Genomic DNA, 25,628 nt, shown 5'->3' with positions numbered 1-25,628 from the left:
ATTAATCAGTTCAAAGAAATATGGAAAAATACATAAAATATTTATAATTATTTTGAAATTTACCGGGAACCATTTCCACTTGTCAAGATCTCTTTCGTGACGAATTCCACTTGATTGTTGCTTAATATAAAGCTTTCCTATTTTCAAGATCGCATGCAAAACTATATGAAATTGTCTGCTAACAGTTTCTCCAGAGCGTCCAAATATGGATTTAATAATACTATATTTTTTTATCATGTCCTATAATATGTAAAAAAGAAGCCATGATTTCTTCGAATGTTACATTTTTTGTAACATTTTGACCGGCTAAATCGGTGTGATATGAATCTACTGGCAAGCGTACCAGGTCAAGTAATAGTAAAGTGGACTGAGAGTCCAAATTTCGATCCCGCAGGAACTGTTGTCAATTCTCAAGATTTAATTATTTTACTTAATCTAAACAAAATAATAGAAAGGATTATTAATTAAATAAAATAAGAATATAAAATAAAAACTGATTAAGAAATAAGAATAAAAATAACTAAAGATTAAAATAATTAAAACACAAACAACCAAGACACACGTAGGTACCAAAAAAATCATGTAACATGTAGTCGATTCAGGACTCAGATTTAATCTTAATTCACGAGAATTCTCCTAATTTGTTCAAAGGACTATTTCTAGAACAATCAAACCTATTCAAATATTTATGAACTAATCTTTCGTAATTCTAATCAAATTTGAATGAATTAAATATTTATGAAAATTCATTTTACACCCAAACCGCACATTGAAACCGAATTCTATTTCTAGTCGGTTTTACAATATGTTGATTATCAGAGTGATCAAATTCAATCCCTCATCTGTCGACTTGGAATCAATTAACATTCAAGCAAATAGTTGATCAGACTATTCACAAGAAAAATATAAATCTGACAATCAATAAAATAAAATCAACTCTGAAAATCCCAAACAAACATCCAAGTTTTCTACATGAATTTGTTCGGCCCAATCACGCCGTCTTGGTTGAAAACAAACTATTCAATAATTGAAAACAATAATTAAACAAAAATTAAGAAAAAAGAACAAAAGAAAGAAAAAAAAATTTCTCTCCCAAGCCTACAGCAGCCGCCTTCTCCCTTGTGCAATCTCTCTGCTTTCTGGAACTTCGGAACCCTAAAAAATATGTTATATCTTCTATTTATATGGTCCGGAACCCATACCAATTAATTTCCTTCCAATACAAGGACTTTTCGCATAAATCTGACGCCAAAACTCTCGCGCGCGCGTGGAAGAAGCCTCGCGCGCGCAGAACAAAAAAATAGAATTCTGAACAAGCAACTCGCGCGCGCGCAACACAAAATTTCTGCTGCGAGCGATGATTTTAAAAAATTCATATCTCTAGATCTAGTTGTCGGATCGAGCTAAAATTTAGAAAACAGCTTTAAAACATCTTGAAATGCATTCTGAACAATAGAGATCGGATTTGAATCTATCTAAAATTAAATTTGATTTTTTGAACAAAGCTGCTCCGTAATTCACTCTTTAACAATTGATTTTCATACATAATTAACCCGAAGAGTGAAATACACAAGCATGCACTAAAACACATAAAAACACATAAAAACAATATGAAAGCACACAAAATAAACATAAACCTATCACGAAATAATGCACACAAAATGCACTTATCAACTGAAACGTCCCAAACTCGAAGGATTTTTTTAAAATATTACATATATGCCCATACATATATGCATCTATACTTATAATAGATTTTCATAAAATTTAATGCATAATAAAAATCGATTGCATCTTAAAAGTTTAAAAACTCGAACAGGTTAAAATCCATGGAAACGACTATAATCTCAAAAGTATGCAAACTAATGAAAAATAGTAAACATGTGCGAAAAATAGCTCAATACATAAAATATCTCATCATAAACTAAATCAACTGAAACATGAGCTGGCGAAGGTCACGGGTGTGCTAGCTCGTCACGGATGCACAGAGGTCTTCACCACCAGTCGGGACCACAACCTCCTGAATAACATAAAACTCACATGCACACCATTTAGATCTACTGAGCCTAAAGGCCCAGCATGCTCTACCTTTAATAACGAGTACTACTAAATAAAACCACATGCAAGCACATAACTTATATAAAAATAACCTGAGGATTCTAATGCATGCATGATCGTAAAATCGTATGCAAAAACTGCGTCGTAATCTAAATCATAATATAATACGTAATATAATACATAACATAAGCATTGGCATGTCATAAACATAAAAATCATATCATGTGGGTCATATCAGTTAAGTGTGACGATAAACATAAGCGATTGATCAATCTATAAACTAACGTACGTGGCGGCGAGATCCACCCAACCTTTGGGGCTTTCCTACGCCTCTTATGCCCCTTCACCCAACCTTTGGGGATCCGTAGGCCCATAAAGATGAGTGTCACTTCACCCAACCTTTGGGGATCCGTGGACCCATAAACGTAAGTGCCACAAATCACCTCAACTTCCTAAAAATATTTACTTTACATGTCCATAATATTAACATAAAAATACATGCATGAATCATGAACTTAAAAATATCATTTTACATAAAATTCTGCCCGTAAAAATATATTTAATCTATTTTCATAAAAATCATACTTATATCAAAATATACATATACATCCATTAAATATATATTTACAGACTATTTTATTTGCCACTGGCTAGTTCGAGTTGCTGCCCCTTAACTAAAACTCTTAAACTTAGTTTCGTCCGATAACACTTAGATTGACTCATTAACACTTAAACTGACCCAATAATACTTAGACTAGCTCAATCACACTTAAATTGATCCAATTAAACTAAGATTTGCCCAATTAAAATACTTAACCCAACTTAGAACTTAGCTCAACCAAATAAATTAAACAACTTAGGCCCATTAACGAATTTAGCCCAATTAATAAATTAAGCCCCCAATAACTATCTTAAGCCCAATAAGCTTGAATTAATAACTAAATCAATTCATGCAAGCCCAAATAACATTTTAGCTCAAATAAACAACTCAAGCCCAATAAACATCTTAGACCCAATAAATAAATTAAGTCCAATAAAAATCTTAGGCTCAATAACAAAATTGATCCAATGAATAAACTAAACACTTAGACTCTTAAATAAATTACCCGGCCCAAAATAAAATAATCCGGAACCAAACCATAACATATGACCCTAATACACTTTACCCGACCCGGACAACCCACTCGCCCGAGCCCTGCCTGAGCTGCCCGCTAGATAAACCACTCTTACAACCATCCAACTGTTCACCTAGCCGACACTAGTTTAGGACATCTTAAACCAACACCCAAGGGACCTAATCCAACCATCAACCATTGAACAACAACTAAGACCTAGCCATGGCAGAAAAATCATCCACAATACATAAAAACGTGAATAATGCATGAGTTAAAATTTGAGCTATTATATCAACATATAAATGCAACAACACAATTTAATAACCAAAACAGTGAATATACTGATCTAAACGGTGTGAGCAAGGAAGGGTATAACATGTCTTTGCGTTTAAAACGTACGAAAAACTTATACGGTTGCGGTTGCACATATCGAGGCTCGGAAATCTCATAATTATCCAATTTTGGAAGCTCAAATTCCTAAACTGCTGATTTCTGCCTCTAATTATCCTCAATTAGCTTCCGATCTGCGAAAAATCACACAATGGTCAAAAGTCAAACCTGGTCAACTCTGGTCAAACTTTGACCAAAAACTTCCGAACTTTATTCCGTTCTCACTGCTTAAAGACTTCAAATCATAACTCGAAACTTGGATATTCGGATCTATCACGTCGAGATGATCAAAAATGGTTAACACGTCGGAGGTCGCCGGAAAATGGGGAAGATGGCGGCGATGCGGCGGCACGGCGGCGGCGATCCGAACTTCGTCCAAAAATTATGAAATTTGGCAGGCTTGTAGAGCTCGATGAGACAATTCTAACGGACTAGGCCACGGCCGGAATGGACAACCGTGGCGGCTGGAATCCGCAAAAAATAGGTGGCGGCGGCGTGAGCTTCCCGAGCTCCGATCTGCACCATTCTCGACGGAAAAAGCTACTACAAACTTAGGAAATATTCTACACATCACCTACTACCATCTAGAATCTCAAAAACCAACCCAATGGAGCAAAAATCCGATCAAAATGCGCGAGGAAGATGAAGAACAAAGGCAGCCACGATTTTGCCTCGATCCGACCCGAACGGACGTCAAAACTCACGATTCTTGGTATGGTTGTGACCGTCTCGACGAGTGCTACAATATGGGAGGGTCAATTGATGGCAAAAGGCGGCGGCTGGCGGCCGGCAACGGGAGAGGCGTGAATGGGCGTTAGGGTTTAGTATGTGTTTTAGGGGTTTAGTGCGTGAGAGAGGGTGTACCACTTAATATTATAAAAATTGGTCCTAAAATGACCCGGACTGATCCATTTCAATGTTCTTGTGTTATTTTACTCCAATGTGTAATTTAACATATTTTTACAATTATCTGAAATAGCGAACTTTGACTTGTCAACTAGAATAGTAAATCCCTCAATAAATAAATTGAGTCAATCTTAGGCTTTGACCAGTGACCCAAACTGATTATTTTTTCCAAATTAAGTTATCTCACATAAATAATTATTTTAATTCCAATATCTCAATAATTATCTCAAAAATGTCAATATTACCAGAGATCCAGAAATAGTCAAACTCATTGACTAATTGACACGTGTATTTTATAAATACACTCTGTAACTCAGTTGACCACAATAATTGTTTTATTCACTCAATAATTATTTTAATTGCCAATTAATTCGGTAATAAATTTTGGGATGTTACATCAATACCCCCATACTTAAACCTTGCTCGCCCTCGAGCAAGACATACCAAAAACAATATGCAAACAACGACATGAGTAAGAATGAATTGTGAATAACATAGCCTCCGATAAGTTTCAACTTCAACAACTAAAAACCACAAAAAATTCTGATTGTTCACAATACACTGTCAGTTTAATGTAAACGTGAGTGTGTCATTTCATTCCAGTTTCTTGCAACTTCAAAAGAATCTGTCCTAAGAATGCTTAGCGAATTATGAAAAATCAGTGTAAGTGTCACAATCCAGCACTCCGTCATCTCAATAATCCCAAACAAAAACATGCACTTTCTTGAGATTAATTACGTACCTCCGGATTTTGCGCCCGATATTTTATTAAGCCCCAATAATTACCCATAAACTTAGCTATAACTAAGATATGATTCGAATTTCAATCCCCTTGTCTATAGCCCGGATGAAGCATCAATCTCATTTAACCCGCAAACTTAGCTATGAAACAAAGATTAGGATTTCAATCATTGTCCAAGCCCGGATGAAATTATTATTTTAAAATTTCAAAATTATTAACCCCATGGAATCCCCATACTTAGTCAAGAACAAGAGATTAGGATTTCAATCTCTGATCGTAACCCGGATGGAGTTAACTTAAGTTCAACAAAAAGTTTTTTAAAAAAACAATTTTTTAAAGGTACACCCAAGATCACACTTGCAATGTCTAACAATCATTAAGACTCCACAGACACTATCATGATCAACAAACATCTATTGTCGTGCAATGGTCAAACAAACACAAATTTCATCAATTGCATCGCTACACTACACTATTCTAACATGCGTGCTTAAAAATGATTCACGAGTCAACTAACAGTTTCTCATGTTCAATCAAAAACAACATTTTAAAAAAAAATATTTTTTTCAACTCTATCATCATCGGCTAACATTCATCATTCTACTTATTCACACAACACAAACACATAACATAATGAGATGCATGATTACGAACTATATGCAATAAACTAAACCATATGAATGCAAAGCAACAAAACAAACAAAACTAATCTACCCCACATACTTATCCAAAGCATTGCCCTCAATGCTTCAGAAACAATTAACAAAATGCATAACAAACACACAAATGCAAGAAGAACAAAAACAAAATGAAAAAGATAATAACACTCCCCTGGTTTTCGATTCATCCTCTTCCTTCTTGACAGTATCAGCTGGGACAGCAGCAGCAGACTGTGTATATCGGCAGGCTCGGCAAACTGGAATGGGAAAGAAGTAAAAATTAAATAAAAAACAAAAACCAAAAATAAAATAAAATAAAAAACAAGGGAAAGAACACTGGGTTGCCTCCCAGTCAGTGCTAAATTTATAGTCTAATGCCCGACTATGCAGTAGCAACCATAAAAGTGCGGCTGCCGCCCATAGTAAGAATCATACGACTCTAGGTATGGGTCTTGATTGTGTACGCCCTCAAGCTATGTATGGGAAGCTCGTCGGTCCAACAACACTCGGCATGAACTTTTTCTTTTGTAAGAAGACTCCGAATCTAGGCTGAAGCTCATAGAGAATGGAATATGTTGGAGGTGGTGTCAATGGCAAAAAAAAATCTTCTAACGGTGTACATGGAACGACCATTGACGAGGTAAAATCTGTAGCCTTGTATGTGTCTTCCTCCTCCAATTTCACTGTTGGCTCATCATCATAAGATGATTCCTCAATTGATAGTTCTTCTTGATCTGGCTCAATTCTTCATTCTCTTGGCAGATTTCAGAAATAGGTTCTCTAAGAAGCGCAATCTGTTCATCCAAAATACTCAAAGGTGTTATGCGGCTTCCGAAGAACTGATTTATCTCTGTCTGTTGTCACATAATGTTCTCCAACTGAGCCACATGATCCTTAGAACGCCCTATACACTCTTCTTGATGCTCAGGTGGTTGGTTCGCAAAATTTTTAGAGTTGATATCTGGGACCCTGCAGTGAAGGATCACAATGCCAATGGTAGTCAAAATCTGTCATGTCATTTAACAAGTGCATCGCACTGTTTTCATCTCTGTTGAACAAGTGACTGCCAGTTGCAAAAGCTCCATCATCTACCCAACGCCTTGTTATCACATCCAAACCACCATTAAAAATCTGAGTTAGGGTGTAGCTCGAAAACTGAAGACATCGAAAATTGTTCGCCAATTCATTGAATCTTCCCCAAACAGCATAGAATGGCTCTGAGTATTGTTGGCCAAACCTTGTGAGCACATGTCGATGATCCATCTCCAAGTACCTCACAAGTAAGAAAAAATAATATAATTAATAATTAAAAATAAAAAAATGCAAGAAAAAAAAAGTCTTGTCTCAAGCAAATAATCTATTCTAATATTAACTGAACAGTCCCCGGCAACGGCGCCAAAAATTTGACTGGCTAAATCGGTGTGATATGAATCTACTGGCAAACGTACCAAGTCAAGTAATAGTAAAGTGGACTGAGAGTACAAGTATCGATCCCACAAGAACTGTTGTCAATTCTCAAGATTTAATTATTTTACTTAATCTAGACAAAATAATAGAAAGGATTTTGAATTAAATAAAATAAGAATATAAAATAAAAACTGATTAAGAAATAAAAATAAAAATAACTAAAGATAAAAATAATTAAAACAAAGACAAACAAGACACACGTAGGTACCGAACAAATCATGTAACATGTAGTCGATTCAGGACTCAGATTTAATTTTAATTCACGGAAATTCTCCTAATTTGTTCAAAGGACTATTTCTAGAACAATCAAACCTATTCAAATATTTATGAACTAATCTTTCATAATTCTAATCAAATTTGAATGCATTAAATATTTATGAAAATTCAGTTTACACCCAAACCGGACACTGAAATTGAATTCTATTTCTAGTCGATTTTACAATATGTTGATTATCAGAGTGATCAAAATCAATCCCTCCTCTGTTGACTTGGAATAAATTAACATGCAAGCAAACAGTTGATCAGACTATTCACAAGAAAAATATAAATATGACAATCAATAAAATAAAATCAACTCTGAAAATACCAAACAAACATCCAAGTTTTCTACATGAATTTGTTCGGCCCAATCACGCCGTCTTGGTTGAAAATAAACTACTCAATAATTGAAAACAATAATTAAACAAAAATTAAGAAAAAAGAAAAAAAGAAAGAAAAAAAATCTTCTCTCCCAAGCCTACAGCAGCCGCCTTCTCTCTTGTGCAATCTCTCTGCCTTCTGGAACTTCGGAACCCTAAAAAATATGTTATATCTTCTATTTATATGGTCCGAAACCCATACCAATTAATTTCCTTCCAATACAAGGACTTTTCGTATAAATCTGACGCCAGAACTCGCGCGCATGCGTGGAAGAAGTCTCGCGCGCGCAGAACAAAAAAACAGAATTCTGAACCAGCAACTCGCGCGCGCAACACAAAATTTTTGCTGCGAGTGACGATTTTGAAAAATTCATACCTCAATGTCTAGCCGTCGGATCGAGCTAAAATTTAGACAGAAGCTTTAAAACATCTTGAAATTCATTCTGAACGGTAAAGATCAAATTTTGATCTATCTAAAATTAAATTTGATTTTTTGAACAAAACTGCTCCGTAATTCACTCTTCAACAATTCATTTTCCTACAAAATTAACCCGAGAAGTGAAATACACAAGCTTGCACTAAAAAACATAAAAACACATAAAAATAATATGAAAGCACACAAAATAGACATAAACCTATCACGAAAAAATGCACACAAAATGCACTTATCAAATTTAAATCTCTTTCACAACGCAATATATGGCATAACCTATTAAATACTCTAATGTTTATATACAACTGGCTCATACAAGTAGGATCATGACTTAAACATTTCATCCAAATTGACCTTTGATAAGCCCTTATATGATTATCACTCGTTGACAGATATTTGATCATATATCTTTGACGATGCCAAGTTCCAATAATTATCATAAGAACATTTACTAATAAAATAATTATGTCTCTTCATCGTTCTTTTCATATTTTTCAACAAGATCCATTTATCCTAAATTTAAAAAAACAATATAAACTTTGATAATAAAATAAAATAGCTTTAATGCATAAAAATTATATTACTATCTCAACTGGATATAATATTGATATTAACTTATATCAATCAAGTTTCACATATCCATAAACATCAATGAATGGCTCAGGCCAAATGTATATCAATTGTATCATCCAATGGAAATTAGCTCCCATGAAATATATCTTACTCGGCGTAGCATAAAAATCACCTATCACCTAATTCCTACCAAAACAACCAAGTGGTACTCAGTCAAACAAGAACAACATAGCTATTCCAATGAAATGGTTATGTGACCGCTGCATAATCTTATTTAAGTTTCGCACATAAAATGTATGGTCCCGTGAGATATATCTTATTTAAGTTTTGAACATCAGATAATATCAGTTTACATTCTTTTAATTGACAAATCCGTACTTCATATCTATCAGACCAAACCTCACGAGGGTTATTTAAGAATATAATCCAAATATCATAAATTTATAAAAGCAAGCTCAGGAATTTGACGAGCAAGTTTACCACCATACTCCAACAATAAGCTGAGTGAAAAGAATGATTCGACTTTGAAGCTCAACTCAATCCCAAAGTACCTAAAATATTGAGTATGACGTCTACCATATCTGGTTAAGTTTTGCTTGTGGTTATAATCGATCTGTTGCATGCAGCAGTTGGAATAACATACCACAGTCTACAATGCATGGCATGCTCTGTTCACTGGTGATTAATATAATTGCCGAAGAATGAGATATGAGATTGACAAATTCTCTCTAGACACATTCCATTTGACAACTCTATTCAAAACAATGACCCATCACCAAAGCCTCAATCAAAAACTTCCAGTAGGAGTCAAATAAAAATATTGGGGAGTTTTTATTCCATCAACTAACCAGATTATTATGTGATCAACAGATAAGAAAAACCATATAGTTGTATAAAATAAATGCAGCATGCGGCTGCAGCACTGCATGTCCATGACATGATCCTAAGAATCACAAATTCGTCGACAGAAAAGAACACTGACTTTTATCCGATCCACAGTTTGCTGAAAGATTGGAATAAAGCAGAATAAAAATCATGGACCAATCAGCGTCATAAGACTAGCAAGGAGAAGAAAAGATTGAAACTTTGCATCCAAAACCATGACCATAAAGCAACCATGTCCAAGAAATGTAAACTTACAGTCATCTTTCTTCAGCAAGATATGTTTTAGGAACCATCAAACTTTTTAAAGATATACATGAACTGCGAAGATTTTTTGATTTTAGCGGCAAAGCCTTACTCACCATACCCGATTGACACAATCGAAACTAAGACCCCTAGCTCACACACGCACTACATCAACTACAAATATTAAATTCCTTAGTTAACTGAATTCAGATACAAAGACCATAACATTACAATTATACAGGAAAATCAACAAGAAGTACCAAGAAAAGAGAATGGAACCTGTTTTTCTTGGAGAGCAGCTTGTTCTCGTTGATCTTACGGCCAGAACCTTCAGTGGTGTTCCGTGCCCCTCCTTTCCACTTGTCCAGCACTATTACCTTCGAAATCTTCTTCTCACATGTACGAATACGGGTAAACACAATAAACGATCACAAATTCCCAACCTAAAAATGCCTTAAATTGATTAATCCACAAATCTTGAATATTTGTTCAAGAAAGATAGTAAACATCATCGTGCTTGGGGACAGCTGAGGTGAGAGGCGCCGTCGGAAGAAGAAACGAGAAAAGAGAGCAAGCGGAGCGGAGAAGATTTCGAATGAGCCGACCCAAGAAAGGATTCAAATCCCTTAATTTTTAAGATATAAATCAATGGCCAAATAAAACAGATTTGAGATTTCAAATACGTGGGCTAGCCAAAGAAATGTAGTGGATTTGGGCTGTGGATTTGAAATCCAAATCAAGCCAAATCCACTAATCCAAGCAGAGCCTTATATTTTACGTTAGGCTACCATTCTTTATCTAGGAACATTTTCCGGGTAAAGTTTTAAAATCCTGTTTCTAAAACCCGATTGTCTGAGTTGGGCCTCTAACCCGACCCACCAAAGGCCGCACGCTATAAATAGATATAGAATCCAATCCAAAGGGGTAAATCCACGGTTTTAAAATGGATCTTCTCTTCAAAACTTACGCAACTGATTCCGACGACGGCGGCGCCGCCGCCGACTGCGGCGCCGGAAGATTCGAGCAGGAAAACCTGTTAAAGCCTCTTCCTAAACGGATCAGAATCGAAACATCACATGCCATCCCTACTAAGTTACCTATGCCTGCTCCCGAAGCCCTGATTCCAGGAGGATACATATCTAAAAGACAGCGAGCTGCCCTTGATTCGGCTCCCAAACTTCCTGACACGAACCCTTTATCTCGCAGCTTGTCACCAGGTGCGGTCTACTGCCCTTCTCTCTCTGTCTGGTTTTCTTTATGTTGATTTTTCCTGCTATGGATGAAATTTGGTTGGCACAGACTATTTTGACAAGTTATACTGTGAAATTTAACTTAGAAGGTGTAAAATGACAATCAACTAGCTTCAGCTGCTCTGATGGATCGGAGGTGAATGGAAAAAACAAGCTTCATGAACATTCTTTTAAGTTGTGATATGAATGGGATTGTGTCGGTGTCCTGTGTCTGGGGGTTTTCCTAGAAGAGTTTAATCTAGTCTGAATTTGTGATCAATTCATCGACACATTATCAATGTGGAGTTGAAATCAGCTCTTTCCCAATCAAAGATCTAGTCCGTGTCATATCAATGATAACAATGTTATCATATAACCTAAGAGGATAGCTCAATGGCATAACCAAAAGACTAGTGAGGAGAACATTCAAACATATGATGCTGAGTGATGTGGAAAAGGATTTGGAGTTAGTAAATTTAAAGTTTGTGTAGAATGGATGTAAATGCGAGATCGGATTTCAAACATCTTTCTTGATATTCTAACTTCTTGTCCTGAAATTTTTATTGGTTTTAACTTTTAATTATAAATGCCCTTGGCCAATCTACTTTCTATTTTTCTGTCAGTTGTAGGAAACCTTTCAGATTCAGACTTACCCCATGATATTTTGATGACACTGAGACGTCATGTGAAGGTCAGAGTAGGCTCCACCCAAACACCTCAGTCCGTTTCTGTAGCTCTCAGTGGGCATGCCAAATCTGTCAATGCAGTGCAGTGGTCTAGAACTCATGGTAAGTGATTAATGAGGTTAATGTATGACTATGAGGTAATGTTGCATTTGCTCGATAGTTCTCTTCCACCCCTTTCGAAAAGTTCTTTTGTTTGATTGGAACTTTTATTACAAAGCGTTTTTGTTGAGCCCATGTACCTTGTCTATGTTGTGCCTCTTATAAATTACTTGTTTGTGGCTATGTGATTGAGTTAGATCTGTGGACGAATTGGATTGGCAAAAATTAAAAGCATGGTTCTAATTATCAAGACCTGGTGGTATTGTGATTTGAGATGCAGAAAAGAAGTGTTTTTTCCCCCTTAAAGTGGCTTCATTTGAAGACCATTTGGTCAAATTGCATATGGGAAAGGCAGAATTCTCTTCCACTTGTGGTGTTTACACATCATCGAGGCTGTTGAAAATCTCACCTTCTTGATTGTCAGTACCGTCCTGCTGTCATATCTTATCATTCTGCGACTTTCTGATCTGTTCTATAATTTTAGTTTTCAGCTCACCTTCTTGCATCTGCCGGAATGGATCATACTGTCTGCATATGGAATGTGTGGAGTCGAGATCAGAAAAGAGCCAGGATATTAAATTGCCACCATGCAGCAGTAAAAGATGTGAAATGGTCGGATGATGGATTATATGTGCTCTCATGTGGTTATGACTGCACATCAAGGTTGATTGATGTAGAAAAGGGAATTGAGCTTCAGATTTTAAAGGAGGATCAATTTGTAGAAGTTGTTAAATTTTTCCCAAGCAATTGCAACCTTTTTCTCTCCGGGGGATCGAAAGGCCAGCTTAAATTATGGGATATCAGGGCTGGCAAGGTGGTACACAAATATGTGCGAAGTCTTGGTCCCATTCTTGATGTAGAATTCACTATTGATGGCAAGCAAGTTATCACCTCGAGCGATGTGTCCAAAAGCAATCTTAGTGAAAATGCAATTATTGTTTGGGACGTTTCACGAGAAATTCCATTATCTAATCAGGTAAAAAAATTTATTTTTGTTTGTGCTGGTACTTGGTCATTGTTAAATTATTGCATACAAAATGGTAATTTATTCACGTAAGTACAATGCATGGATGATGGATCTACCAAGGAATATTTGCTCTGATAGAAGGTTTATCGCTTGGCTCCAGACCATTAGAGCTTTCTCATGCTTCCATTTTTGCCTCATTTGTGGTGGTGGTCATAATTTCTGGTGTATTGTAGTCTTTTCTTTTCTTTTTATTTTTGACAGTTTTCACTCCCTTACCAATGTTTGACACGAATCTTAATTCAACCTACAACGTGAGCATCAATTTTTTAGATATTAGTTCAATAGGGGAGCCCAAGCCCAAAGACTAGTTTTTTAGGTGGATGGCCTACTAAAACCACTTATATGTCACTTCACAAGTTATCGTGAAAAAATCGATGTGAAATCAGGACAAATTCATTGTTTATCCATTTAATCCCATGGGAGTCCCTTCCCTCTCATCTCTCTCCCGGATGAGACATGGGTGTTGTGCATCTCAAATTGAAAAAATAAAATTCGCCCGTGATATATTTTTATATCTAACCTGGCTATAGTGAATCTACGCAACAATAAAATGTTTCTTCTTTGTTGCATTGACATACATGCTCAGAGGTTCGTGGCTTCTTTTGTGTATTTCTTCTGATTTTTTTTTGTCCATCTCTGAAATGTTCTGTATTTTCCAGGCTCTGCATATCATAACCCTCTTCTGCACATTTCAGGTCTACACAGAAGCATACACATGCCCCAGTATAAGATGTCATCCTTTTGAGCCATATTTTATTTCTCAATCCAATGGAAACTATATTGCAATATTCTCATCCCAGCCGCCATTCAAACTCGACAAGTACAAGAGATATGAAAGTCATGGTGTATTTGGTTTCCCCATCAAATGCAATTTCAGCTTAGATGGAGGGATAGTTGCTTCTGGCTCATCTGATGGATGTATGTACTTCTACGACTCGAAAACCTCCAAACTTCTCAAAAAGATTAAGGCTTACGAGCAAGCATGTGTGGATGTTGTGTTTCATCCCACAATGCCTAATGCTGTTGCTAGTTGTAGTTGGAGTGGACAAGTTTCTGTATTCCAGTAAGCAAGTTGCGAGTCCTGTGATGCGTTAACAGATATATCGAGTTGTATTATTTTTACCATTAGGATCTCATTAACCGAGAGTCCTGTGATGTGTTAACAGATATATCGAGTTGTATTATTTTTACCATTAGGCTCTCATTAACCGAGAGAAAGATGCACTAATTAATTTACAGTGTTCACTCTCCATAATAAAACATGGCTTGATTTTAAAACCAAGCTCTATATCTAATTATGAGAAAACTCTAGACTTCACAAGCAAAGACATGGGATATGATCTACGAGAATCATGATTGACATATATTTCATAATGAATCCAATAATATACAAAAACTCGCCTCATTACAGCTAGCTTGGTCCACCCCTGGTAATAGCTGCAAAATGGTACAATAATTTAGGGAGTGTTTGCAATAGATTGTGCTTTTGTAAAAGTGATTAATTTATAGATTATAAAAAAGTTAAGAAAAATCAAAAGTTGGTAGTGTTTGGAAACAAATGTGAAAATCTAAAAATCAAAGTTTGATAGTGTTTGATAAATAAGTGATTAAAGTGATTTTAACAATGACCTTATTATTAGAATCATTTTTGAAAAATCATAATCACCACATGACTAGCTTTTGGATTTCAATTAAGTTAAACATAAGCTAACACATAATCTAGGTTTAAGAAACACACAAAATGATTTTTCTAAGCCAAAAGCTAAGAATCATTTATTTTAGTGATTGAAAACAATCTCTTAATATCATAAACATGACATTGAGCTGCTAATATCCAAAATTTTCAACCCTCTTGTATCTATCACAAAGCATTAAATCAGTACAATGCTCAGTTTGCAAAAAAGCAAAAATTCTTTACCTCAATCCTCTGGCAAATCCATGAGTAATTTATCCCTCATCCTTATCCTTCTTCAGTAACATAAACTCGTTTAATTTTCGAACATTTTGTTCCATCCCAGAAATCATCTCTTCTGTAGCATCAACAATCTGTTTTGGAAGATGAACTTCCAGGAAATCAAAACATTCCCAGAGTGTCATTTTCTCCAAATCCACAACTGTCTTCTCACTGCCAACATCACATTCTTTCACCCTAGACATGCATCCAGCACCGGACTTTATACTCTCATCCACCAATTCATCCACCCGAATTTCAAATCCACCCTTATTTTCTTCACAGATTTCATGCTCCAACTTCGGTTCTTCCTCCGTCTCTACCTCTAGAACAGTTGCTTCAACGGGTAAGCCGTGCTTCCCTCTAGTACCTTTTTGCCTCCTTTTACCATCATTGACAACAGAATCCACTCCAATTTCACCCAAACTTTCTTCCATCTTTGAACTCCTAGTCCGCCTCATCATGCTCACACGCTGTCCGGCACTCTTAATTCCTTTCAAATCATCCAAAACATTATCAGTCATCCTCGAACGCCTAGTCTTCCCTTCAAGTTCAACTACTTCAGGATCAAACTCATGGGTAATAGTTTCCAAATCCTCCAAATTCCCTTTCTTGCTTGAAATTTGATCACTTTTCAAACTCAACTTCCCCAAATTCTCCATTTCCTCCTCAACTTCATCATCCCCATTTAACACCACCTTAGCTTTTGATCCTCGTGTCCTCCTTCCAACAATTTTTGCTTCTCCTAATTTCGAAATCTCATTTCCCAAAACCCCATCTGTTCCATTTGCACGTTTAGCCCTCAAATTATATCGACTTCCCGAAATATCAACCTCTAACCCAAATTCCGTAACCTCGTCGATCACCTGCAATTCCACAGCTTGATTCTTCCCGCGCCGCCTCAGATTTCTCCTCCCATTTCCACCATCACCCTCACTCTCACTCCCATCATTCTCAAATTTCACTATTATCATCGTCGACTCCCCAATCTTCACCACGTCACAATCAGAAAGAACAGCCGGTTCAGAAGGCCGTACCTGAGCGCCGTTCAACACGGTGCCGTTCGAAGTCCCGAGGTCCGTCACAGTCCAACGGCGACGGCCCGAATCCGAACCCGGTTCGAGCTGAATCAGCAGGTGCTTGGAGGAAATGCCCGGGTCTTTGATGGACAGAGTGTTGCCCCGAACAATTCGGCCGATTCGGACACTGGTGTCGGGCTTGAAGGTGATGGCTTGGCCCGACAACGGGCCCTTCTTCATTATCAGCTTCAGATTCGGGCATAGATCTTCCTGCTGAGCGGCTGCTGATCTCCGTGGAGCCATTTGTGAGAGGGAAGATGGCTTTTTCAGGGTTTGAACTGAAATCTCCCAACGTGTGGAGTAATTTATATATAAACCCCTTCAATTAAATTTAACATTTTTTAACCCAAATAATATATATATATATTTTTTTGTTTACTCGCTTTAAGACATCCCTGTGGTGGATATTTGATAATTGATACACGACGATCACCAAAACATAGTTTTAACTCCCTGCACAACCAAATTTATTTTTTTACCTTTTAATATATTTACATATATAAGGGAGTGCGTGGGATCTCAGGTTGTTAATCTCATCTTAGGATAATTAATGAACAATTAATATTCATTAAACATCAATTAAAAAACCAAGAGACAAGTAAAAAATTTTTTTTTTTTTTTAAAATTAGTGTCTCGCTCGATCGGTGAAAAACACCCGATCGAGCGAGCACAATTGCTCAGCTCTCGGATGGAAAAATAATTTGGCCTCGCTCGATCCGTCAACTTCTGCGTATCGAGCGAGCCAAAAACTAAAATCTCTATTTGCAAAATTACAAGGCTCGCTCGATCCGTCAACTTCTGCGGATCGAGCGGCCTCCAAATTCAAAAAATCTGCAGAGGAGTTCTTGTGCTGTCAAAACCGTGCACCATCAATTCCAATCACCAAATTCGATCCAAAACATGATATATAAGTTTCAAATCATGCATATACATATAAACAAGATCTCAAGCATTTAAACATACATTTTATTACATCAACAAGTCGCTAAAGATCGGTAAATGACAACAACTATTTCAAACTTCATACATGTAGTTAAAAACCAACTAGGATAAGGTTTCATGCTTCTAAAATTCAAGACATCAACTACAACCCGAGTCCTCACGTGCTAGACTCTCTCCCAGCTATCAATGACGTCGATGACTAGCTCCTGCCCCTTCTGTTGTCATGCACACATACAAAACAAGACAACAGCCGGATAAACTCCGGTGAGAAACATTCTCAGTATAACCAACATATAAAAAGCGTTAAATAAATCGTATCGACTCTATTTAAAACTCGACTCAACAAATAGAGTAAATTAACGCTTTGAATAAGAATTGATTCATATAACTTCGTGCCATCAAGATTCGTAAACGATCTTGACATGGATATCCATCTAACGAGTTCGTAAACGACTCGCAAATAAGGTTAACCGCAACCTTGGCATAGAATCGATTCAATATAGCATCATATCAACTCGAATATAAAGATCCACTACCTGAGATGGATCGACAACATCACAATCAAATCAAAAACATAAACAAGTATGTGGTTTTTGCGGGCCAACTCAAGATTAGTCGTTCTTGAGTTTCAAAGTCCCTACTTCGTGATGTCGTCATTATACCTTCGTTTATCTCGATTCTGAACTCTTCAAATCTGAAAGATACAATCATAACACATATATCAAACTTCATTTCAATCTATTGTATCAAAAACAAGTCGAAAACATCATAAGATCGTTAATCAATCGCATTTCAAACCTCAATCCACTTTCTTCGGTTCAAAGTCGTTGTCTCGAGTCGTTGGCCTTCCAAACTCAACTGAAACTGAAGAATAAAATTCTATAACATTCACATCATCAAGATAAGTGTTTCATCTTAGCTATCGAATATCAAAACAGTCCAAAAACTCGATTAAACGGCGTAGCGATTGAAAATCGGTAACCGACGTAATCCCGAAATCATTTCTAACTTCTAACCAACTCATACATGTATTTGAAATCAATAACCAGCTGATATATCATTCAAATATTCATCTAAATAGCTATAAAAATCGATTAACATGCTGGAATCAAGATTGGATACATGTAATACAAACTTCTCAATCCGGTTTCGACATAGAATCGCAAATACGTTGATAAACATAATCAAGAACTCAAAATCTGATATCTGTCAACTTTCGAGCTTCAAACCATACTGAAAGATATAAAAACTTACACTAGATCGAAGCCCTCTTCGTAAGGATTCCAGAACACTTTTCAAAATCGAAATCGGACAACCGGTTCAAAAGTTGCAAGGATTTGAAGATCAAATTTTCAAAGAAAAACAAAGAAGATCTCGACTCTGTTTCTCAATTTCTGAATAAGGATTGAAGGTACACGTGCATATGCTGAGTAATCCAACACAAATCTGATAACTTTAATTAAAATTGCACTTTAGTCCCTCAATTCTTCAATATTTGCAATTTGGTCCTCGACCCTTATTTTAATTCAATTTCAATCCTAAATAATTTAAGAATATTAGAATTTAAATCAAAACCCAAAATATTCCCAAATTAAATATACTTGGATTAAAATTAAATAAATTTGGATTAATATTAATTAATTTCGGGCCTTACATTTCTCCCCCACTAAGACATGAGTTCGTCCTCGAATTCATAAACAGTATAGATATGCAGACTGCATGCTCATAAGAATAAAAAATAACTGAAAACTGAATAAGAACTCACATCAGTGGAATAGATAAGGAAAACATTGCTTCATATCATCTTCGACTTCCCACGTCGCTTCTTCAACTCCGTGTCTACTCCATTGAATCTTCACCAATGGAATGGTCTTCGTTCGGAGTTGCTTTGTTTTCCTATCAAGAATCTGAATAGGTTGCTCGAAATAGCTAAGAGTGTCATCCAACTCAGCTTCATCGGAGCGAATCACATGAGATGCATCAGATATGTACTTCCTCAATATCGATACATGAAAGACGTCATGTATTCCAGATAAAGACATAGGAAGAGCGAGTCGATAAGCAAGATTGCCTATCTTCTCGAGAATCTCATACGGCCCAATATACCTCGGAGATAATTTTCCTTGTTTGCCAAATCGAACTGTGCCCCTGAACGGTGAAATCTTTAGAAACACTCTATCTTCCTGATCAAATGATAACGACCGTCGTCGTACATTTGCATATCTCATATGTCTATGCTGTGCTGTTCTCATTCTCTGCTGTATCAATTTCACTTTCTCAGTCATCTGTCTGATCATATCTGGCCCTAACTCAGGTACCTCAGAAACATCATCCCAATACAAAGGCGATCGACACTTCTTCCCATATAAGGCTTCGAATGGTGCCATATCTATACTCGTCTGATAACTGTTGTTATAAGAAAATTCCACAAGTGGTATAGAATTTTGCCATTAAACACCAAAATCAAGTACTACAGCTCTAAGCATATCCTCAAGCGTCTGAATAGTTCGTTCGGATTGACCGTCAGTTTGAGGATGATAAGCGGTACTCAAATGTAAGCGCGTACCTAGAGCTTCATGTAGGCTATGCCAAAAGTGCGAAGTAAACCTCGGATCTCGGTCAGATACAATCGACTTTGGCACACCGTGTAGTCTTACCACTTCTCAAATATAGAGATCCGCCATTTGACCATGACGATAAGTCATTCGATAAGGAATAAAGCACACAAATTTCGTCAATCTGTCGATGATCACCCAAACAGCATCGCATCCTCGAGATGATCATGGCAACTTCGTTACAAAGTCCATGGAAATGTGATCCCATTTCCATTCAGAAATCGATAAACTCTGTAATAAGCCACCCGGTTTCTTTCTTTCAGCCTTCACCTGTTGGCAATTCAAACATTTAGATACAAATTCAGTCACATCAGACTTCATTTGTTTCCACCAGTAGTGACTCTTCAAATCGTTGTACATCTTTCTGCCTCCAGGGTGAACACTATAACGACTGCAATGAGCTTCTTTCAAAATATTCTGTCTCAAGTCTGCAATATTGGGAACAACTATTCGGTCATTCACATACAAGATATCATCGTCACTAACCTTGTACTCAGACTGATGTCCTGATCGAATCATTTCAATCGATTTCTGCACATTCTGATCGGCTTTTTGTGCTTCTTTGATACGAATCAATAACTCTGGCTCAGCACTGATTGCATACACTCTCATTGGCCTTCTATCTGTCTCAAATACAGACCCCGAAATACAACAATCTTCAATAAAATTAGATACACCTATCGTAGACAAGGATAAAGCACATACCTTTCTACTTAGGGCATCTGCTGGTGCATTAGATTTTCCCGGATAGTATTTGATTTCACAATCAAAATCCTTCAACAAATCAAGCCATCGTCGTTGTCTCATATTCAATTCAGATTGTGAGAACAGATACTTCAGACTTTTGTGATCAGAAAAGATTTCAAACTTCTCGCCATATAAGTAATGTCTCCAGATTTTCAATGCAAAGACAATTGCAGCCAATTCAAGATCATGAATCGGATACCTGACTTCATGTGGTTTCAGTTGTCGAGAAGCATAAGCGACAACATGCCCTTTCTGCATTAAAATACATCCCAAACCCTGGTGAGAAGCATCACAATAAACAACAAAATCACCAGTACCTATAGGGATTATTAAAATCGGCGCTATCGTCAATCTCTTCTTAAGTTCGATAAAACTTCTTTCACACGCCTCAGACCAAAGAAATGGTGCATTCTTCTGTGTAAGCCGTGTAATAGGCTTCGCTATCGAGGAAAAATCTCGAATGAATCGACGATAATAACCTGCCAAGCCCATAAAACTTCGAATTTCTGGCACAGATGTCGGTCTCTGCCAAATGATCACAGCTTCAACCTTACTCGGATCCACTGAAATGTCATCTCCTGAAATTACATGACCAAGAAAAACAACTCGCTGCAACCAAAACTCACATTTGGATAACTTGGCATACAATTTCTCTTCTCTTAATATTCTCAATACAGTTCGGAGATGATCAGCATGTTCACGCAGATTCTTAGAGTATATCAAAATATCATCGATAAAGATAATCACAAAATCATCTAAATATATTTGAAATACTCTATTCATCAATCCCATAAAAACTGCCGGTGCATTCGTTAGACCAAAAGGCATGACTATGAATTCATAATGCCCATACCTGGTTCTAAATGCAGTCTTAGGAATGTCTTCATCTCTAACCCTCAGTTGATGATATCTGGATCGTAAGTCAATCTTCGAATATACTGACGATCCCTGCAATTGATCAAATAAATCATCGATACGAGGAAAAGGATAGCGATTCTTTACCGTTGCTTTGTTCAATTGCCGGTAGTCAATACACAATCTCATCGATCCGTCCTTCTTTCTAAAAAATAATACCGGAGCACCCCATGGGGATACACTCGGTCTGATATATCCTTTGGCCAACAAATGTTCGAGTTGGTATTTTAATTCTTTCAGTTCAATCGGTGCCATTCGGTAAGGTGCTTTCGATATCGGCTGTGTACCTGACATCAATTCAATACCGAAATCTACTTCTCTGTACGGTGGCAATCCTGGAATCTCATCAGGGAATACATCTGCAAACTCACTCACCACCGGTATATCAGTCAATTTCAGACTAGACTTCAGTATATCAACTGCATAGATCAAAAATCCCTCTGCTCCCTTCTGTAACAAGTCAGCCATAGAAAGAACAGATATCAAAGGAATTTTGGCTCGTGATCCCTTACCATAGAATTTCCATTCATCAGTCATATCAGGTCTGAACTTCACAATCTTCTGAAAACAGTCAACTGTTGCTCTGTACTTGGTTAACATATCAATACCGATTATACAATCAAAATCAGATAAACCAAGAACGATACAGTCAAGCTCAACTTCATTACCTTCGTACTGTAGTACACAGTTTCTAACAGACTTCACTGATACTATACATTTTCCCAACGGTGAAGATATAGACACTACAGTAGCTAATGACTCAACAGGAAATAAATACAACGTAACAAATTGTTCTGATATGAAGGTATGCGACGCACCAGTATCAAATAAGACATAGGCAGGATAACCAAAAAGAAAATAGTTACCTGCAATCACATCGTCCGGTGCTGCTTGTGCTTGCTCTTCTGTCAAAGCAAACACTCTTGCTTGTTGCCTCGGAGGTTGATTCACCGTCTGACCTCCTCCTCTACTCGGTGCTGCAGGCTGTGGTTGAAAAGAGTGAACAGAAGATATAGATTGACCCACCGGTCTCGATGATCCCGCACCCTGTGCACCTTCAGAACCTCGTTGTGGACATACTCGTGCAAAATGTCCCATCTTATTGCAAATGTGGCAGCTTCCAAATACACCTCGGCATTGTTCATTGGTATGGCGTCCACCACACTTGGTGCAATACACATCAGACTTCTGTCCAGCCCTAGACTGTCGGGAACTACCTGAACTCGAAGAGCTACTACCACCAGATCTCTTGAACTGTTTACTCTTGCCCTTGAAAAAGTTCTTCTTTCCACTAGTGCTACCTCCAGCTTCAAATCGAGGTGGAGGTGGAATCTGTGACTGTTCTTGGGACTGTCTCACTGGCTGTGACACAAACTATGCTCCTCGTTGTTTCAGTATCCCTACTTCTGCACCATTTGCTCAATTCAGAGCATCAGCAAAGGTATTCGGTCTTTCCGAATTCACAAGTGTAAACACATCAGGATTCAAGCTATTGATAAATTGATCGGCTTGAGCTTCATCACTAACAGCAATATGTGGAGCAAACTTCAACAAGCTAGTGAACTTTGCAACGTATTCCTCGATATTTAACTGTCCCTGTTGCAAACTCGCAAACTCTGCTCCTTTGTCCTTACGATAAGACACAGGAAAGAAACGCTGATAGAAAGCAGTTCGAAATACAGACCAGGTAATAACAGTACCTTGGTTTTCCAATGCTTTCTTCGTCGCTATCCACCAACTCTTGGCAAGGCCATGCAGTTGATGAATAATCAGTCTCACATGACGATCATCTGAATAGTCAATGGACTCGAATAACTGCTCAATATCTTCCAGCCAATTCTCACATTTTACAGCATTCTCTGTTCCTTGCAACTTCGGTGGTTTGAATGACTGAAATCGTTTCAGAAGTTTCTCCATCGGATTAGCATCACTAAACTAATCAGTAGAAGTACTACCCTATCCATGTTCAGTTGCTGTCACTGGGACCTGTGCAGCATTGGTCTGTTCAGGATGATTCGTAGCCAATGTCTGTCTAACTCTCGGTGCTGGTCGGGGAGGCATATCTGATAATCAAACAGATTAGTGTACAGTTCAATCTCAATTACAACAAGTCTGTTGCAGTCCACATTGCCTTCATAAAAGATCGAGTTTCGATTCATCCTCATAATACATGCTAGTAGTTCAATCAAATAACTAGATAACATGTAATTCAAACCATTGTATAGCATATTCTTCGAAAATTATCACAGCATCATGTGACAATTTAATATCTATAATCAATCAATCATATACCATACAATTATGAAAGCAATAAATAAATCAGAATAGAAGACTCGATCTACCCCGCTCATCTAATCTTAGTCCAAGAAACTTATGCTCTGATACCACTTGTTGTGGGGACCTCGGGTTGCTAATCTCATCTTAGAACAATTAATGAACAATTAACATTCATTAAACATCAATTAAGAAACCAAGAGCCAAGTAAATTTTTTTTTTTTTTAAAAAATCAGTGTCTCGCTCGATCGGTGAAAAACACCCGATCGAGCGAGCACAATTGCTCAGCTCTCGGATGAAAACATAATTTGGCCTCGCTCGATCCGTCAAATTCTGCGGATCGAGCGAGCCAAAAACTAAAATCTCTGTTTGCAAAATTACAAGGCTCGCTCGATCCGTCAACTTCTGCGGATCGAGCGGCCTCCAAATTCCAGAAATCTGCAGAGGAGTTCTTGTGCTGTCAAAACCGTGCACCATCAATTCCAATCACCAAATTCGATCCAACACATGATATATAAGTTCCAAATCATGCATATACATATAAACAAGATCTCAAGCATTTAAACATACATTTTATTGCATCAACAAGTCGCTAAAGATCGGTAAATGACAACAACTATTCCAAACTTCATACATGTAGTTAAAAACCAACTAGGATAAGGTTTCATGCTTCTAAAATTCAAGACATCAACTACAACCCGAGTCCTCACGAGCTAGACTCTCTCCCAGCTGTCAATAACGTCGATGACTAGCTCCTGCCCCTTCTGTTGTCATGCACACATACAAAACAAGACAACAACCGGATAAACTCCGGTGAGAAACATTCTCAGTATAACCAACATATAGAAAGCGTTAAATAAATCGTATCGACTCTATTTAAAACTCGACTCAACAAATAGAGTAAATTAACACTTTGAATAAGAATTGATTCATATAACTTCGTGCCATCAAGATTCGTAAACGATCTTGACATGGATATCCATCTAACGAGTTCGTAAACGACTCGCAAATAAGGTTAACCGCAACCTTGGCATAGAATCGATTCAATATAGCATCATATCAACTCGAATATAAAGATCCACTACCTGAGATGGATCGACAACATCACAATCAAATCAAAAACATAAACAAGTATGTGGTTTTTGCGGGCCAACTCAAGATTAGTCGTTCTTGAGTTTCAAAGTCCCTACTTCGCGATGTCGTCATTATACCTTCGTTTATCTCGATTCTGAACTCTTCAAATCTGAAAGATACAATCATAACACATATATCAAACTTCATTTCAATCTATTGTATCAAAAACAAGTCGAAAACATCATAAGATTGTCAATCAATCGCATTTCAAACCTCAATCCACTTTCTTCGGTTCAAAGTCGTTGTCTCGAGTTGTTGGCCTTCCAAACTCAACTGAAACTGAAGAATAAAATTCTATAACATTCACATCATCAAGATAAGTGTTTCAGCTTAGCTATCGAATATCAAAACAGTCCAAAAACTCGATTAAACGGCGTAGCGATTGAAAATCGATAACCGACGTAATCCCGAAATCATTTCTAACTTCTAACCAACTCATACATGTATTTCAAATCAATAACCAGCTGATATATCATTTAAATCTTCATCTAAATAGCTATAAAAATCGATTAACATGCTGGAATCAAGATTGGATACATGTAATACAAACTTCTCAATCCGGTTTCGACATAGAATCGCAAATACGTTGATAAACATAATCAAGAACTCAAAATCTGATATCTGTCAACTTTTGAGCTTCAAACCATACTGAAAGATATAAAAACTTACACTAGATCGAAGCCCTCTTTGTAAGAATTCCAGAACACTTTTCGAAATCGAAATCGGACAACCGGTTCAAAAGTTACAAGGATTTGAAGATCAAATTTCCAAAGAAAAACAAAGAAGATCTCGACTCTGTTTCTCAATTTCTGAATAAGGAT

General features: G+C 37.1%; 2 protein-coding genes across 2 annotated transcripts; one reads left to right on the top strand and one right to left on the bottom strand.

Moving 5' to 3' along the window:
• Positions 1-11,052: 11,052 nt before the first annotated feature.
• Positions 11,053-14,233, top strand: LOC140874205 (uncharacterized). The gene is made up of 4 exons (XM_073277487.1): positions 11,053-11,326; positions 11,962-12,126; positions 12,615-13,099; positions 13,846-14,233. The coding sequence occupies exons 1-4, from the start codon at positions 11,053-11,055 to the stop codon at positions 14,215-14,217; spliced, it is 1,296 nt and encodes a 431-aa protein (XP_073133588.1). The 3' UTR covers positions 14,218-14,233.
• A 91-nt stretch (positions 14,234-14,324) lies between these two features.
• Positions 14,325-16,483, bottom strand: LOC140874204 (FHA domain-containing protein At4g14490-like). Its single transcript, XM_073277485.1, has 2 exons — positions 15,069-16,483; positions 14,325-14,587 (listed from the first exon to the last, which is right to left on the bottom strand). The coding sequence occupies exon 1, from the start codon at positions 16,421-16,423 to the stop codon at positions 15,098-15,100; it is 1,326 nt and encodes a 441-aa protein (XP_073133586.1). The 5' UTR covers positions 16,424-16,483; the 3' UTR covers positions 14,325-14,587; positions 15,069-15,097.
• Positions 16,484-25,628: the final 9,145 nt, after the last annotated feature.

The sequence above is a fragment of the Henckelia pumila genome, chromosome 1, assembly GCF_033568475.1.
Source record: "Henckelia pumila isolate YLH828 chromosome 1, ASM3356847v2, whole genome shotgun sequence".
Classification (NCBI taxonomy): domain Eukaryota; kingdom Viridiplantae; phylum Streptophyta; class Magnoliopsida; order Lamiales; family Gesneriaceae; genus Henckelia; species Henckelia pumila.
The sequence above is the reverse complement of the archived record's forward strand: the minus strand, read 5'-3'. Positions and strand labels throughout refer to the sequence as shown.

Coding starts and splice junctions, on each gene's coding strand:
- LOC140874204 (XM_073277485.1), bottom strand. CDS start 16,423: ATGGCTCCACGGAGATCAGCAGCCGCTCAGCAGGAAGATCTATGCCCG.
- LOC140874205 (XM_073277487.1), top strand. CDS start 11,053: ATGGATCTTCTCTTCAAAACTTACGCAACTGATTCCGACGACGGCGGC. Junction 11,327..11,961: donor ATCTCGCAGCTTGTCACCAG/GTGCGGTCTACT, acceptor TTTTTCTGTCAG/TTGTAGGAAACCTTTCAGAT. Junction 13,100..13,845: donor AAATTCCATTATCTAATCAG/GTAAAAAAATTT, acceptor TGCACATTTCAG/GTCTACACAGAAGCATACAC.